This window comes from Pecten maximus, chromosome 8 (assembly GCF_902652985.1).
Source record: "Pecten maximus chromosome 8, xPecMax1.1, whole genome shotgun sequence".
Taxonomy (NCBI): domain Eukaryota; kingdom Metazoa; phylum Mollusca; class Bivalvia; order Pectinida; family Pectinidae; genus Pecten; species Pecten maximus.
Window position 1 is genome coordinate 17822687 of NC_047022.1, and position 19454 is coordinate 17842140.

Sequence of the window (19454 nt, forward strand, 5' to 3'; positions counted from 1 at the left end):
TTCATGAGGGATTTCTGTGCTTACTGTGCAGTGCTATTGTGTTATATTCATGAGGGATTGATGTGCTAACTGTGCAGTGCTATTGTGTTATATTCATGAGGGATTTATGTGCTTACTGTGCAGTGCTATTGTGTTATTGACGATCCCAAATAGAAAGAACTTGCAAGAACACTGAATTGGATAATGAAATATTATTTGAAAATATGTAGAGCTACATCAAACTATCAGCATCGCCAACATGTAATCCCACATGAACATATATCACAAGAAAACAGGTCTGCACATGGGGTTAGTTGAGGTGCCTCCAAGGTCAATAGCTTGACCACTCATTTGCAAAGGGTCATTAATCTCCATCGGCTCCAACACTCAAAGAAGCGTCTCCCCGAGATTGTTTTTGTCTGCCTGTTGACATGCATTAGCTGTAGCGGTACTAATCCAATTGGTCATGACCACCACTGCTCTGGCCAGTCCAGTTTCATCAGCCAAACACTGTACAGACTCCCACATGACTGAACTATGAGTCCCATCACTTTACCAAATGTCGTAATTTCACAGCAGGGAGGCATGCTCACTGCTTCACTTGTCACAACAGTGCACCTCTGTTCACTTGCATGCGTACATTTCGTGTCAATGGGCATGTTGTCCCGTAAATCTAGGCCTTGAATCTCCTGTAACTTAATATCTGCTACACACACCAAGTGAATAACGGCACAGCCCCCGAGTTCCATAGGTAGAACATATCGCCCGAAAATGTGGACGCGTCGCCTGTAGCCGTAATTAGTTGGGTATGCACCGATTCCAACTCTGGCCTCATCATCTCTGATATCCTATCAAATACGTAAGGACTGGGCAACGTAATTGTTGCTCCGGTATCTACTAAGATATTAACACACACACTGTGTATATACACATCCACAAAAAAATCCTTCCTCACATGACAACGCGGATATGGGCCTAGCAGCCACACCTAAACCCCGGCCCTCGGACTTAGTGTGTTCTCTTTTGCCTTGGAATGTCTGTTTGTATTCCCATTGAAATTCCTGAGGTATTTTTGACTGTGACAAATTAAGTGTTTGATTTAATGTTTTTTGATAACTGTCGCAATTCACTTGACAAATTAGACAACTCATCCTGGAACTTTGTAGTTCCGGCTGCCACTCATTCTTGTCCTATGAATCACTTCCTCGGACATGAGGTACATTCGCCTTTTCTCGACCATTTTGCACTACCCTCATCCGTCTACCACACTGGCGATCTGCGAGTCTATGTGTCTCAAGTCGTACCGCCAAAGTTTCAGCTTCAGCTATGGTTTTAGGCTGAGCGTCTCGAATTTAAAACCGCATATCTTCATCTGGTAATGCATCAATAAAATGGTCCAATGCCAGAATCTCCGTAAGTGTTTAAACAGCTGAAGGATACGCTTGTCTTGTAAGCTTTTTAACCGCATGTGCAAGCTCCAGCAGGGACTCATCCCTTCCTTTAGTCCTGGTTTGTAACCTAGCCCTGAACATTTCAACCCTGTTCACAGACCCAAACCGACTATTTAACGCCTTACGAAGACTGTGGAAATCGCGTCTCTTGTCCCGTGCGAGCTCATTCAACACTGCCCTAGCTTGACCTTTGATACTACCTGCAAGATATAGTGACTTTGTAGCATAGTCCCACTTGTTTATCTCAGAAACAATTTCAAACTGGGTAAGATATTCCTCCCAATCATAGTGACCATCATAATACTGAGCCTACTGAGATCTTTGGAGAATTGGGCCACGCTCCGGATATATTACATGTTTCATTCGGCCTCGGTGTTGTATTGGTGACAGTAGCATACACATCGTCTGTCGTCGGAGTAAACCTGACACTAGGTGAACCCAAGGTGGATCCATGTGTACCACGTAGAGAGTCCATACTATCTCTGGTACCCTCAGGGGTACTGAACAAAATATCACTCCCATGGAATCCCTCAGCACCGGCCGTCCTAGCACACACTGGTGATACATTATCAATGGGATTCCTTGACTGAAGGGAGAATGTGGGCGATTTTGGGGTAGACTCCCCGAGAGCACTAAAAACGCTTTCATTTCTCAGCTTCGTAACAGGGTCTCGGTAACCAGTGGAGCCCCCTTTCGTTCCTTTTGAACAGTCTCTGGGAACAGCTCTAAGGCTGTCGCCAAAGCCACGATTCTTTAATAGATGATCCATCCTTGTAAGTTCCTCACAGACAGTCTGGACTTGTCCCGCATGACAGAATCCTGACTGCTAAAATATTGCCTCTGTTCCTCAAGCTCATTGCGAATCATCCTTTGGTTCGTTCCTATATGATCAAAACACTTTGAAAACATGTACTCCATACGATGAGAAAGGTCACGTATTTCACCTGCTAAGGAGCTAAACTGATTTTGTGACGTAGGTGTATCATTCAATTCGACTTTCGGAAACACTAGTTATGGTCCTTTTTCAGCTCAATCCTTTCCCTCCTCTTTTACTGTTTCATCAATAATATCCGAGTTATTCGAAGAGTCATCTTTACATGATCCAAACACAATGATATTGGAATCATCCATTTTGGTAGCCACTCACACTTCGATCACGATATAGACGAACTCACAAAAACAGTGTGCTTCAGTCAAAACTCACTGAATATAACACAATTACACGACTTTGTTCCACGAGAACACAATTCTGTTGTTTCCACGAAGGCAACACTTCCAGCACAAAAAGTAAACAATTTTATCGCAAAAACAATATTATCGAATCATGGTAATCGTACTGGAATCGCTACTATAGAACTCTATTATTCTAACATTATAACATCAGTATAACATCATCATTTTATCATTTTATATCACACCGCTGCCACCACTTGTGACGAATCCCCCCCCCCCCCCCCCCCTCTCTCTCTCTCTCTCTCTCTCTCTCTCTCTTATATAACATACACACAGCCTCCAGTTGCTTGTCGTTTGCTTTTGTCGAAAGTCTAGACCTGTAGTCGTTAAGTGATGATCATTGAATGTTTATAACTCTGTAATCAGAGTAGTAGTACCGCTGTCACCATATGAGCGTGACGATTGATAAGCTAAACTATACCTGCCTTGTTGAATGACTCTTGACCGGTCCCATGTATCCATGTATTGATAACTGAGACTGGTGCAATGAGCCAAGGCTTGATTTGACAGGCCGTCACTTAAGTTTATAAAAGACTTTACTGGTTTTATGGTTCAATGATAACGTGTTACGAGCCCTTAACGTAAACGATTCCAGTACCTTTATTAATGGGATTTATTTAATAATAAATAAATCTGTTTATCAGAGTACAATATACTAGGCCTTTTGGTGTCTTGTTACCGGATTAAGAGTTGTCGCCCTTTTGTCAATTGTGTGCTTTTGAATTATCTCCCCTTAGCACTTGAAAATTCTAGACTGCCGGAACGCTGTTTGAGCAGTTGATTTATCACCAGATTATTGCATTTTTGCGTCGGTTTGCACCACGCTGCATAGGACAGGTTTGATATGGGTGTCATGAATTTCTGATATGGTTTCATTTTACGTTCTTGAATTTAAGTTAGTTGCTTAAAGTCAGTATTTTCGGATATATCTTGATCTTGTCAGCGTCTTTCGTACTCCCGCTCCCCACGTCTTAGCAGGAGCGGGGAAACCTATGTTATCAGTTATGGTCACCTTCATTTGATCCCATGCATTCATGAATTTAAGTAAAAAGAAATTCGAAAGTCGTAGCAAATTTGGTCTCTGTGAATATCTAACTTAATTCGAACTTTGTTAAGTAGGCAAGTTGTGAAATTCATTTTAGAATGGGGGGGGGGGGGGGGGGGGGGGTCATCTCGGTAACGATTTGACTGCTCGTAGTATTGCTTAACGCTACATTTTTGAATGGGCTTTATTTATCAAGCATTAGAGGTTCTGGTGCACTATTAAGTATTTTTTATTAGTTAATGCACAAATATTTATAATCTTTCATTCAGCAGTGTGCTCGTAAGGGCTGTCTGGATTGGAACGATGAACACCTCAATTTCACGGTGCCCGGGCCCGGGGGTCGTCTCGGCAACATTTCCATACAATACAGTCGTATAATAGGCGATTTGTTTTTAAATCTTCTAAGATGTTTTGGTAGTTTTTATAATATTGAAGTTTATTTACATTCGATATAAGTAATTTGTGATATAATCTGTACTAATTATAAGTAATTCAGCAGATTGACCAAGTTATTGTTGCTGGTAACACTGGTTGAATTGCAATATTTATTTTTATATTTATCGTTAACAGTTTGGCTTTTATATGTTTCTATCAAGTATGCCTAGAGGAAAAGGAGTACAGCCAAAGAGGCTAAGTCAGAGGGAAAAACGGAAGCGTCTCCCCTATGACCCCAGTGACCCTCACGATGCGGACCAAACGCAGCATGCAGTTAACACCCCTGTCCAGTCTGACCAGATACTGATGTCGAGAACTCAGTTGGAGCAAAATGATTGCTGACAAAATTGAGGAGAGAATGGACCGGAGCACTCAGATTGCTACATTAATAACAACATCTAGTGAGGCTCCAAATAATGCAGGTAATGTCCCTCCTACCAACACACAGGAATTGGACACTTACCAGGTTGCCAGTGTGCATAACACATTGGGGGCAAATATTCCACTTAATATAAGGCAAAAAAAAAAAAAAATGGGGAAAATGTGGATTTAAAAACCATGCTGGTCACCCCAGGGAACATTAATGAACCATCTAAGAAAATTGGTTTGGTGGATGGGGAGATCAAAATTATTAATAGGGAGTTGGGTAAGACAATTACTGACATTCAGGCATGGACAGATGCATTCTTAATTTTTATGGCAATATACTTTTTCGCTCATCAGGATGAAGCCCCAGCCATGCTCAAATATATAAGTACAGTAAGGTTAGGGGCAGGTAGAGGCAGTGGAAATAGTTGGCTGGAATATGACCAACAATTCCGTTTAAGAAAAGCAAGAGATCTTGCTGTTTCATGGGTTGTGGTTGATCAGGAACTCTGGCTCATCTACATGCACAAGGGTGCTAGTGTTAGTAATTCGCATAAACCTATGGGTGTTAGACAGGATCAAAATTTGAAATGTTATGATTACAATTATCAGAGGGTATGTAACAGGGCAAATTGTTTTTACATTCATCGTTGTTTGAAGTGTTCAGGAAGGCATCCAAGTGTCAGTTGTTTTACAAAGGGCACACAGAGTAATTCTGGTAATTTCCATTTTAGACCTGGTTCTGGGAGAGGAAACAATTTCGGTGCCCAATCATCCTCTTCTCAGCATCCTGCCCAATCATCGCGATTTAACAACAATCGCCCAGTCACCAATTAATTTAAGTTTACTTGAGGAATTACTGAGGGGTACCCTGATCGTGCTGTGGCGAGCGAACTGCTTCAAGGGTTTAAATATGGTTTTCAGCTTCAGTATTCTGGTCCTAGGTTAGCTTCTGACTGTAATAATCTTGCCTCAATTTTTGATCATGAATATGAGGCTGCTACTAAGGTGCTAAAGGAGGTCAACCTTGGCCGAATTGCTGGTCCATTCCATCACAGGCCCCTGGATAATTTACGGACTTCCCCAATTGGTCTTGTTCCTAAAAAAGATGGGTCCTGGAGATTAATTCAGCATTTATCACACCCTCAGGGGTCTAGTGTCAATGACTTCATTGACTCTGATTTATGTAAAGTTGAATATGCTTCTTTTGACACTGCTGTGGAGATGATCAGTAAGCTTGGTCAGGGTGCTTTGTTAGCAAAGATATAAGATCAGCTTTCAGGCTGCTACCAGTCCACCAACAAGATTTTTAATTACTTGGTTTTAAATTGATGGGGATTTTTTTTGTTGATCGTTGTCTTCCTATGGGATGTTCAATTTCATGTTCATTGTTTGAGAAATTTGCAACTTTTTTAGAATGGGCTGTTATAAAGAACTCCAGTATCCCTAGTATAGTTTATTATTTGGATGATTTTTTGTGTGCTGGGGAGCTTGAAAGTACTAATTGTAGAACCCGTATGCATGCGCTACAACAGATTTGTATAGAACTGGGGGTGCCATTGGCAAATGAAAAAACTGAAGGGCCTGTGCAAATTCTTGTATTTTTGGGCTTGGAAATCAATACACAGGATATGTCAGTTAGAATTCCCCAAGGCAAACTTCTAGAACTCAAAGAAAAACTGTTGGCTTTGTACAATTGTAGGAAAGCAACAGTAAAAGAGATTCAAGCATTGTCCGGCCTTTTAAACTTTTGCTCTAGCGCCATACCCTGTGCCAAAGCTTTCAATATACGTTTTTATGATTCAATTTCTGGCATGGTAAACCCACGTCATCATGTGCGTTTAACCTGTGATTTGAAGGAGGATATTCAAGTTTGGCTAGTTTTCCTAGAATTTTTCAATGGAGTAACATATATACCAGATTTGGAGTGGACATCAGATACACAACTTGAACTTTTTACTGATAGTGCTGGGGGTAGTCAGCTTGGAGGGGGTGCTTACTTCCAGGGACATTGGGTGTTCTTTCCCTGGCCTCCCGCTTGGATTGGTACTGTGGTGCTTCCTGACATCACTTTTCTTGAGTTGGTCCCTGTAGTTCTGGCTTTTCACATTTGGGGTAGCTTCATGTCTAAGCGCAAGATAATCCTCCACATAGACAACAGTGCATTAGTGGCTTGCATCAATAAAAAGTCCTCGAAGTCTAAGGGAGTAATGCATTTGCTTCGACCCTTTGTACTGGATATCATGATCAACAACATTCAGTGTAAGGCAACTCATTTGGCTGGAACTAAAAACCTTATTGCTGATGCAATTTCTCGTCTTCAGTTGACAAGATTCTGACACCTGGCACCTTCAGCAGACCAGGAACCAGCCAAAATTCCAAGATCATTCCAGGCATTAATCTCAACTCTGAAGCTGTCCGATTGTTGAATGCATCTCTTTCTTCAAATACCAAAAAAGCATATGGACAGGCCTTGCTAGCTTTTGAGAGTTTTAGAAATAGTAGATTCAGTTATAATGTTTGGCCACCTAGCTGTCAGCAGTTATAGACTTCATTGCCTTCAAATCAGCTGGTGGTTTTTCTCCAAGCACAGTGCAAACTTCAATAGCTGCTATATCTTTTAAATGCAACAGCTTAATGGTACAGACAATTTTGTGGTTAAGCAAATGTTGCGGGGTATGTCACGCCTTAATAAGAAATCAGACTCTCGTTTACCAATAACACCAGATATCCTTGTTAAAATTCTGAATTCCCTCCCTGCTGTATGTTTTTCTGTGTATGAGACCAAACTTTTTTCGGCCATTTTTTCCTTGGCCTATTTTGGGTTTTTCCGCATAGGGGAATTAGTAAAAACAAGTTTCACACCAGGCACTGGGATGCATGTTCTAAAAAGAGATAACGTTAGAATGTTGTACAATGATTCGTTGCTGCAGTTAGCATTACCTCATTCTAAGACTGATCAGGAAGGTAAAGGGGTTGTGCTGGAGTTTCCATCAGGTGCATCCCCCTGTCCTGTCAAACGAGTCAAGGATTACTTGGCAGTACGTCCTGCGCTTGGGGGTCTTTTTTTTGTCATTTTGGGGGGAAACCAGTCACTAGATACCAGTTTAATTCACTTTTGCATAAGAGTCTAACATTTTCAGGTTTTAAAACTGGTGATTTCAAATCTCATAGTTTTCGAATCGGAGCTGCAACAAATGCAAGTAGTGTAGGCATGTCAGAAACTGAAATCAAACAATATGGGAGATGGGGATCTCGTGCATACAAGTCTTATGAACGAATCCTAACAGTTAAGCTTGGGGATTAACGGCCAATCGGTATTTTGAATTAAGTAGGCATTCGTCATTTGTCATGGCATCGTTGTAATGGCAAATATTAAGTCTTTTTCAGATGACGAAAATCAAGTTTGGGTGCTGGGCTCCTCGATTATTAAGAGAGCTTTCATACAGGCCAGGTCCTCGGCAGAAGGGGTGCATCTAGGGCTGCAACGCTACAGAATTAGATTGTGGTGGCAGGGTAAGAGAATTAGATTGTGGTGGCAGGGTAAGAGTGGCATGCGTTAGAGTCAAGTTCCAAGCATGGTGAAGATAATGCTAAAGTATGAATCCCCCCCCCCCCCCCCCCCAAAGCTTTGGTTATACACTGTGGTGGGAATGATGTGGGACAGTTTTCTTTGGGACATTTGAGGCATACAATTTTAGATACATTGGACACGCTTAGGGCTCAGCTACCAGAAACATTCATTATTTGGTCACAGATTCTACCAAGGAAGTGGAGATATGAAAGACCATTGGGTAATTTGAATAGACACAGAGTAAGAATTAACAGTAAAGTTGCTACTGACAATTTATCGAAAGGTGGTGGGTATATTAAATACCCTGAGATTGTTTGTGGCAGCCCTGCATTGTTTTTAGGGGATCAAGTGCATTTTTCAGACCTTGGGAATTTCTTTTTCCTACGTTATCTACAGCAAGGTCTTTTTTCCTATTTTAAGCTTGACCAGAGAGTGTTTCCCCAGCAATAATACCAATTGAGTGGCTACATTGATGGACATTTCATTCATGGTGATTGTGGCATTGGCTGCTTCAGCTACCTTTATATCTCTATTTAGAGACAGGGGTAATCTGGAGTAGTTCACGGCCGGGATTTTCCTGCTAATTTGATGAGTTTTGATTTATGTGCAGTGATTTTCCTGCAATTTTGACAATTTGTCGTTAATTTTTGTGGGAGTGAGCAAGAATTTCTTGCTACGTAACTTGACCCTTTGAAGTGATATAAGTTTAAGATTGCTGGTATTGATTTGATAGTTGAAGTCAATTTGAAATTTGTTTTGAATGTTATTACTGGTGGTGGTGTCAAGTACCGGGATAGAATTTAAGGGTCTGTAGTATGCTTTTTGCTATTTCTATCTGCGGTCCTTGCCATGTGGCGGGTTAGAGGTGGCCACCAGGATTAATAAGTATTTAGTTAATATTTCCCCTTAAATTACAGCTATTCAAAATGACGGCTGACCACAGAGTCATTTCTGTATATAGCTTATTGACAGATCTTGTCACATATTTATCTATCTATTTGAAGTGGCCCCAAGCCCAATTTGGGTGATAACCTCTTGGTGACGACGCCATGTCCACAATCGCCAAACATAACATAGCTGAAGGTATGATATATCACTTTAAGTTGATGGACTCTTGTATAGGCAAATGAATATTGGGTTTGAGTATATGTAAATTTTACTCATGATTGCTTAATAAACAAAGTGAACATGATTATTGTTTGTTTGTTATCTCTGATAAATGAAAACCATGATTCATTACATGCAATTATATACATTTAGTATGTGCCAAGTATTTACATAAAAGTTTGATATCCTGTGGTTCCGTTATCCAAAATATGGCCAAAATAATGGAGTCCAGTGTCCCAGATTTCCACAATGGGCCTGCCCGGGATAGCTAAACCCTACAGCTCCTTAGAGTGCGTCCTCTCCGTTGGGGCCTGCGCGCAGCTGGCGGTTAATCAACTACTCCCCCATATTGCCTGGGAGGGATCGTGTTTCACCCTGGGCGGTGATAACTTTTTGTCACTCCCGCTGATGAAACCTAATACATTGGTCAACCGTAAGACTGTGATCACACGTACTTTTCTAATTGTTAATAATATAAAACTAAACTTTATAACTGCATTGTCGTTCAAGAAACGCGGGGAAAACTTGATGTTGTAAACAATTTCAAAGTAGAATTCCTCTAAGGGTATAAGCACCGGAAATTTAGAATGGCATAACAATGACATAGTATGAAAATCCCTGTCTCCTTATCGGGTAATATTTCAAGATAACACAATATAAGACACCGTAAACTCACTACACTGCACTGCACTACACTACACTACACTACACAATCACCAACTAAATTATATACAGTCAACACATCAATCCTTTATGAATGCAATACACATCAAATACACAATAACAATGCACAGTAAACACATAAATCCCTCATCAATAACACAATAACACTGCACAGTAGTCACATAAATCCCTCATGAATATAACACAATAGCACTGCACAGTATTCACCTAAATCCCTCGTCAATAACACAATAGCACGGCACAGTAAGCACATACATCCTTCATGAATATAAAACAATAGCTCTGCACAGTAATCACATAAAGCCCTCATGAATATGACACAATAGCACTGCACAGTAAGCACATAAATCCCTCATGAATATAACACAAAACACTGCACAGTAAGCACATAAATCCCTCGTCAATAACACAATAACACTGCAAAGTAGTCACATAACTACACATAAGCACATAAATCCCTCATGAATATGACACAATAGCACTGCACAGAAATCAAACAAATCCCTTGTGAATGTAACACAATAACCCTGCACCGTAAGCACATAAATCCTTCATGAATATAGCACAATAGCACTACACAGTAAGCACATGAATCCCTCATCAATAACACAATAGCACTGCACAGTAAGCACATAAATCCCTCATGAATATAACACAATAGCTCTGCACAGTAATCACATAAATCCCTCGTCAATGAAACAATAGCACTGCACAGTAATCTCATCAGTCCCTCATGAATATAACACAATAGCTCTGCACAGTTATCACATAAATCCCTCGTCAATGAAACAATAACACTGCACAGTAAGCACATAAATCACTCATTAATGACAAACATACTAACATAATTCAACCTTTCGCTTACAAAACCAATTCTGACAAATTTATACTAAAGGTTTTTTGAACTATTATGTATTTATTGTGTCGCACTAAGTTAAATTCAATGGTGGGGAACCATGTAGTTTTTTTTTCTTGTATTTAAACTTAACTTGCCAGAGGTATTATAGAAGATTATTTAACAAATTCAAACAATGACCAGGATTTATTGATAACAATTCTACAAAATAGTCTTCTTCGAAATGTCATCTACCCACAGGTAAAATACAGTAACACAGGGACTAGTGTAAATAGTTTATATGTTCTTTTTTTTAGGCCAACACCACCATATGCAAATATTTACATTAGAAAGCATGTTCTAAATTGCTTGACAAAGACTGCAGATAATTTCTTACTTTAAAAACAAGAATTTTGAAACTTTACATAAAATTTGATTTTAATTTTGTATCGTAGAACTATACTCTCAATTTCAAAGTATTTTGATATTGGGATAACACCATTTTCACATCTTTTACAATTGTAACTGTGACAAATATTGTAGAACTATTCTGCCAATTTCAAGCCATTTAGATATAAAGAAAACACATTTTTCCATAATTTTCACTTCTTTGGAACTGTTGCCATTGTGCCATTGGCTACAGTGGCCAAGTGGTTAAGGTGTCCCGATACTTTATGACTAACCCTTCACCTCTGGGTTGCTAGTTCGAAACCTATGTTGGGCAGTTGTCTGGTACTGACCGTAGACCGGTTTGTTTTTCTCCGAGTACTCCGCTTTCCTCCACTTCCAAAACCAGGCACATCCTTAAATGACCCTGTCTGTTAATTGGACTTGAAACCAAATACACCCAAGTTTATGAATGTTTATTAATATATAAAAAGTATATGTAAGAAGTATTAGACAAGTTTGAACAATTATCCTACAGAAGAAAAGGGAAGCTGACAATCAGACCGGTATGTGCTGCCGTGGTTGTGTCTTTGGGCAATAACCACTTTACCCTTATTGCTCTGGATGGCATGCAACGGGCCTCTTGTGTGTTGTTAAGTGAGGTAGTCACCAGCTACTACAAGGAGACTCTGCGTAGAAACCTTACTGGACAAAATATGAAAATCATTAAAAAAAAAAAGATAGCCAAGTAAAAATAGTAAAACGTTTTTACCATATGATATGATATGATAAATAATTGATGCAGGTAATATGCCTCTATATCCATATCTCAATTATTGAATTAAAATGTTAGTGTTTCTTCCGGATATTGGGTTATAACCCGCCAAATGGTTGCTTCGCAAAGCACTACAGATGTAACAAACAGAGCAAAATTGAGAGCAATTGTTTGTCTTTGACGCACTTTTGTCGCACCAGTGGTCATTACCAGGGCAATACTGTAAGATTGCTTGCGATTCCATCACAGATATTATTTTGACTTTTGCCATTCTTTTATAATATCATCCAGGAAAATGAATACAGCTAGCTTGTATCTGTTAATGATAAACATAAGTAAATGTAAATAAAACAATTGAATGCTTGTTAGATTGTATTTGTTGTCAATATTTATGCAATCTTGGTGACATATAAACGTGCGCCATTCTATATATATATATATCCGCCATATTTATTTATATTCACAATAAATATAATCAATTGTCATTTAATCGTTTAATTATCAATAAGATAAAATAAAAAAAAAATCATTCCTTTTATCAATATCCGTGAAAATAATCAAGTTTTAGTTAAAAATTGAATGTTGCTTCGCAGTTTATATTGAACTCGTCTTATGATAATTTTTCTCAAGAGCAACTCAATACATCTTTCCATGAAGTCGACAGAAGCAGCAATATATCCTTATATTTTAGTCACATTCAACGTGTATTTTCTTATCTAAGTGTACGGTTACTAGAATATGTGCCAGTTAAATGATTTGTGTAAAAATAGAGGATGATTGAACGGTATTATTAAGACTAAAATACAAATATGTATGTCACACATTTACTATCAAACAATCTAAAGATAGCATGATTTAATTGAAATATACATTTTGTCTTTTGAATTTGAAAACTCTTATGAAAGACTCTAAACAGAAGAATAATCACTAGGTTGTGTTCTTCGGTTATCTCCGGCTTCAATTCAAACTGGACAGTCAGACATCTATACAAAAGATTAACTGGCTGTGACCGCGTGCACATGCGATATGTGAGTCGTGGATAATTTAAACACAGCCTGTTTGATATTACTTAAACAATACCATCATCTAAAATTACTTCAATTTATTAAGTTTTCATAAAATTGTGAACAGCATTAAGACTGTGAAATTGAGTATTTACCCAGAAGTCATTTTGTCAGGGTTAATGAATTTTTAAATATATGTCTTCAGAATGTATGAATTCAGCATCGAACACCTAAATAAGCTGATCACCATGTCGTAAACATGTTAAACTCTTTTCCGGAACAAAAGGACCTAGATGATGTTATTAAATCGTAATATTCATTGGAAACCTCTCATCAAGGTGATATCAATGATAGAAACTATCATTGCAGCAGTTTTCTATCTTTATTTGTAAGATAAATGTTTGTGTCATAACACCAGCTTATAGGCCATTTGCCTCTGTAAATACCAGCACTATGTTTGTCGTGGGATTTAGATAAAAAAATCATTCAAATTTCTATACAGGCGTTTGTATTTCTTCTTCTGATGTAAACGATGGCACATATCACAGTACACAGACTGAAACGAGTTTGTTAGAGTTTAAACGGTATAATGCCTCCTCAAATCAAAATACTTCAAGTACTAGTCAAAGTTTTCTGATAAGATACGTTTAGCAAGCGATTGGATGTTTTCAAAATCTTAAGTATTAAAGAGAGAATTGTTGCCGATGAAACAGTGTTGGATTTGAACCACTTCTAACCACTGGTACAATTTGTTTACTTAAAACATGGTGGAGAGACTTTTCGCTGACGTAATCTTCATATAAAGCCAATAAATATTCCTTCCAATGTAATAGTTGTTATTTTCACCTATATAGTAAAGCTCAAAGCTGAGTTATGTGATATTTTACCCCCGAACGTTGCTTCTAACAATCATTACCTTCTTAGAAATAGAGACGATTTCATCGTTCCAAAATCGAGTATAAATCCATCCTTCCTACGATCAATTTTTCTCCCAAGGAATAGGTTAGACTCTGATAAAAAAAATCCCAACTATATCCGAATCCACACTTAAGACAGCTATTTCTCAATTGTCTATTTACGAAAAGACATATCATCTTTCCTTGGGGAAAGAAAGCTTTTCTTAGTTATGATGTTTTAGAGAAAACCTCGTTGGACATTTCCAGTGTAATTGTGGGATTCCTGTAAACATATTTGACTTAAATCAATTAATTTTTCAAAACATTTGCTCGTTTGAATTGTATAATATTTGTTAAAATATGTCAAATACAAGATGGAGTTCAATTTCGAGCAAGAAGTATATTCAGTAAATGCATTTATGAAACATACGAGGGTAAGGCACTGCTTTATGTATGAAGTAACATGCATTCTGTAAATAATAATGTACTTGAAGTTGTAAAAAGTAAGAGCCTAACTCCCAAATTAAGCACAGATAACCAACTCAGTGACGTATTTCATACCAAACATAGACTCGTTAATTTTTAAAAGCAAAATTAGCCGGGATGTTTATTTTTTGGACTAAAAGTAGTTAAACATACGTTAGTAGAAGCAGTCTTAGGGTTTTAAAATTTCTTTGAAAGTACTTTAACGTACACGAGTTACAATTAAAATTGTCAGTGTTTCAAAATATTTGATAAAGTCACGGAAAAGTTGAATACATATGAAATGTTCCTATTGTGTTCAAAACTCTTTATGAGGGCAGCTGATATCTTTTTGTTAGGTTCAAATAGATTTGATTTTTCTTAGTCGCAAGCATATACATCAATGTCCTCGTGTAAGAGGGCTATCATTCGCCATACTTCAATCATTCCTGTACATATAGGCATAATACTTTCTCCAATTCACACATCCATATATATCTCGCCCTTTCGCACAGCATTTACATCAATAACATACCATGTATATTATCATTACTAATCGCTCGTATAAAGTGTATAACGTATGTATGTAGATATGCCTTAAAATTGACTTTAGAAATATGTTTGTTATAAATGTGTGTATATATTAGTGTAGTGCTACCTACAAATAAGGGAGGTAATTTTATACCGGAAGTCTTGAATGAAAAGCAACACGTGGACGAAGCTGCACGGATCTCCCGGAGCTAAGCGAGTTGGATAGAGTCACCTGCTGTAGAGTAAGTTGTTTTAAATATCAGTTCATTGTTGACATATAACATATATATTCAGCATGCTCACGACATTTGGCATTAAATGTTGGAAATTGAATGTACCATTGCACATGCCGGCCACATTAATTGATAAAATATTACTATTAAAGTTTATACCTACAATATTTATTATTGACCATGATGTTTTAGTTATTTTTTTTTTTCTAATTTTTTTTTCAGAGTTGCTCGCTATTTGTTATGGTGAAACTTAAATAACATTGATAATGTACTAATGAAGTGTTTATATAAATTTCTTTACGTACATTTGTGTTAATTTTGATATATTTTATTTGTTTGTTAAAAAAGTGCTATTATTTTTTCAGTGGTACATGCGGTCGTGAAGATTGGTGATTTGGTTGCAGCTCAAAGTATGGATTGGAGATTATATACGTATGCATCATTTCCGAAGCAAAGTTATTAGCGGATATATTTTCTCAGCATTTATTTTGGATGTTCTTCTATCTGTTCTTCTAGTGATTTTCTTTCCTCTTCATTCCCATTATTTTCTGTCAAAAATTTTAAGTCATTTTCTAGTTTTGTAATTAAATTTTTTCTCAATCTTGCTTTTTGTTTACCAAACTCTATAGACCGCTCACGTATTTCTATTTTACATAGATCCCAGATTATTTGTTTGGTTATTTCATCATTGCTTGGCATTTTATTATATTTGTTCAAGATTTGTATCATCATGTGTTCATATTTAACATCATTCATTATACTATTGTTGACTTTCCAGTATCCTGGACCTCTAACTATATTTTCCACATCTATAACCATGGATACAGCTTGATGATCTGTGTATTTTATCAACACTGGGCGAATGTCTGTTGAAATAATTTTGTGAATTTCTTTTTGTGTTAAAAAATAATCTATTCTACTAGCTTCATTTTTCACATTTTTCCGTTTCCATGTAAATTGTTTCAAATAAGGGATTTTTTTCCTCCAAGGATCTACAAGTCATCCATCCTTTATCAAAAGTTTGAGAGAGTTTACTGCAGTTTTTGGTTTCGCCTTAGATAATCTGTCGATAGGGTATTGTATTTCATTCCAATCTCCTCCGATGATGATAAAGCCTAATGCGTATGTTTCTATGAAACTTTTTAGATCTTTATAATATTTTCCCCTTCATTTCCTGTCATTTGGTGCATAGATATTTACAATAGTATATATGTTGTCTTGATATTTATCAATAATATTCTGCCATCTCTGTCATTATGTGAATCTATAATTTCATAATTAATATTTCTACTTATATATGTAGTGACTCCACAGCTCTGTGTTGTACAGAAGGAGTGGAATGTATCCCCTTGCCATTCTGTTTTTATAATTGATGCTATTGAGTCTGTGAAATGTGTTTCTTGTGCTAGAATTATATTTCCTTTTTGTTGTTTAGTCCATGCATACAATCTATCTCTTTTTTGCTTGTCACATAGACATTAAACGTTTATTGTTAAAATGTGTAATTTCTTTGTCATTTATATAGGAATGATATGTGTTTGTTTCAAAGTAATGAATTATGTTTATATAGATATATAAAGTATTGGTAAATTAATAAATTCGATAATGAATAAGTAATTGTACAATGTACTTAAATATACTCTCAATAGTCTGATCCATGTAGTTATACTTAAATATACTCTCAATAATCTGGTACAATATAATTTTTACAATGTACTTAAATATACTCTCAATAGTACTAGTCTGATGAATGAAGTTATACTTAAATGTACTCTCAATAATTTGATACAATATAATATTTACAATGTACTTAAATATACTCTCAATAGTCTGATAAATGTAGTTATACTTAAATGTACCCTCAATAATCTGATGGAATATAATATTTACAATGTACTTAAATATACTCTCAATTGTCTGATGAATGTAGTTATACTTAAATGTACTACCAATAATCTGATTTACAATGTACATACATATACTCTCAATAGTCTGATAAATGTAGTTATACTTAAATGTACTCTCAATAATCTGATGGAATATAATATTTACAATGTACTTAAATATACTCTCAATTGTCTGATGAATGTAGTTATACTTAAATGTACTACCAATAATCTGATTTACAATGTACATAAATATACTCTCAATAGTCTGATAAATGTAGTTATACTTAAATGTACTCTCAATAATCTGATACAATACAATATTTACAATGTAGTTAAATATACTCTCAATAGTCTGATAAATGTAGTTATACTTAAATGTACTCTCAATAATCTGATACAATATAATATTTACAATGTACTTAAATATACTCTCAATAGTCTGATAAATGTAGTTATACTTGAATGTACTCTCAATAATCTGATACAATATAATATTTACAATGTACTTAAATATACTCTCAATAGTGTAATAAATGTAGTTATACTTAAATGTACTCTCAATAATCTGATACAATATAATATTTACAATGTACTTAAATATACTCTCAATAGTCTGATAAATGTAGTTATACTTGAATGTACTCTCAATAATCTGATACAATATAATATTTACAATGTACTTAAATATACTCTCAATAGTGTAATAAATGTAGTTATACTAAAATGTAATCCCAATAATCTGATTTACAATGTACATAAATATACTCTCAATAGTCTGATGAATGTAGTTATACTTAAATGTACTCTCAATAATCTGATAAAATATAATATTTACAATGTACTTAAATATACTCTCAATAGTCTGATGAATGAAGTTATGGTTAAATGTACTCTCAATAATCTGATACAATATAATATTTACAATGTATTTAAATATACTCTCAATAGTGTAATAAATGTAGTTATACTTAAATGTACTCTGATCCATGTAGTCATACTTAAGTATAGTCTCAATAATCCAATAGTTGGATACATGTTGTCATAATTAAGTATACTCTCAATAATGTGATAAATATTGTTATGTTTAAAAAAAAAATATCAAATGCTTAATTGTTTACATACATCAATGTTAATGACATAGATATAAGTTTTGTAAAAGGTTATATTTCATTTTACAAATAAATTAAATAATCAACTATATACAGTCTAGGTAATGCAAAGAGTTGTATTTTTTGTACTCACAGAACAATTGTTTGTTTGTTTTTGTTTAACGTCCTATTAACAGCCAGGGTCATTAAATGACGTGCCAGGTTTTGGAGGTGGAGGAAAGCCGGAGTACCCGGAGAAAAACCACCGGCCTACGGTCAGTACCTGGCAACTGCCCCACGTAGGTTTCGAACTCGCAACCCAGAAGTGGAGGGCTAGTGTTAAAGTGTGAGGACACCTTAACCCTCACAGAACAATGTTTACCTCTTATTGTTATGTAAACTTGAGCAAACATATACTTGTATAAACTCTGGATACATTGTTGAAGTATACATCTATATTAAACATATTCTATATTAATATCATTATATTTTTTGCACACCTGTACCACACTTGTATATATGATAAATCACCCATTATTCGTAAGGAAAGGTAGAAAAAAGGTTTAATAATGTATAAATATTTAGACTACTTTTTTATTTTTTTATTTTTTTTTATTTTCATTGTTATTCACATAACTTTTTAGGAAGATTGTTAATTTCATCCGGCGGGGAACGAATGTCAGCACTTAATTGATTCGACTTTCTTGAAGGGTGTCTTTCATAAACGAATCAATTCGTCTTTGATTGTCTTCTTGAGTGCTGCCATTCTTCTGTCCGTCATTCGACTTGGATTTCGACGTCTTAGATTTCTCTGCTTTTGATTTATGATTTTTCGCGGTTGTCTTACTCCTCTGTTTGGGTTTAGTGAATCCACTCGAATTAGCGTTGAACACTTCAGACTCCTCTGGCTTGGAAGCTGCTGAATGTCCAATCTCGACTGTCTTCTTTGAGGCTAGTGCTGCTGATTGTGGCTCGTGATCGGCGGATGCCGACGGTACTTGATATTCATCATCTGTGGTCTCCTGGTTATCATCCTCGGGACTTGAATTCGAATCGTGTTCAGAACCCGAAGATTCCGATTTCCACAGGATTGGACAGTTCGATTTTATATGCCCGGGTTTTTTGCATCCCCTGCATACCTTATCTTTTTCGCAGTCTCTAGCAAAAATGTCCGGTTTCAAGACAGTTGCTGCATGTCGCTTTGTCATTGGGCTGACCTCTATGTCGGATTACCGCCCTGTACCTGTTAGCGATTATCATCGTCGATGGTAATGGCGTTTCTAGCTTTTTTACTGTGACTATCCTGTCACCTGTCTCACAATTAGCAAGAAATCCGTCAATTCTTAAACGTTCTCTGTACATATTTAAAACATCACATCCTCTCAGTTCTAAGTTCCGTTTGATTTGCCGATCAAACGCAGAGAGGGGTACATTCTTTATCCGGACCGTTTTCGTGTCCTCATCCTCAGAAAATACATTT

At 36.5% G+C, this 19454-nt stretch overlaps 1 protein-coding gene across 1 annotated transcript; it reads left to right on the forward strand.

The window, feature by feature from the left end:
• Window positions 1-6026: 6026 nt before the first annotated feature.
• On the forward strand, window positions 6027-6848 carry LOC117332165. Its single transcript, XM_033891050.1, has one exon. The coding sequence runs from the start codon at window positions 6027-6029 to the stop codon at window positions 6846-6848; it is 822 nt and encodes a 273-aa protein (XP_033746941.1).
• The last annotated feature ends 12606 nt before the right edge of the window (window positions 6849-19454 follow it).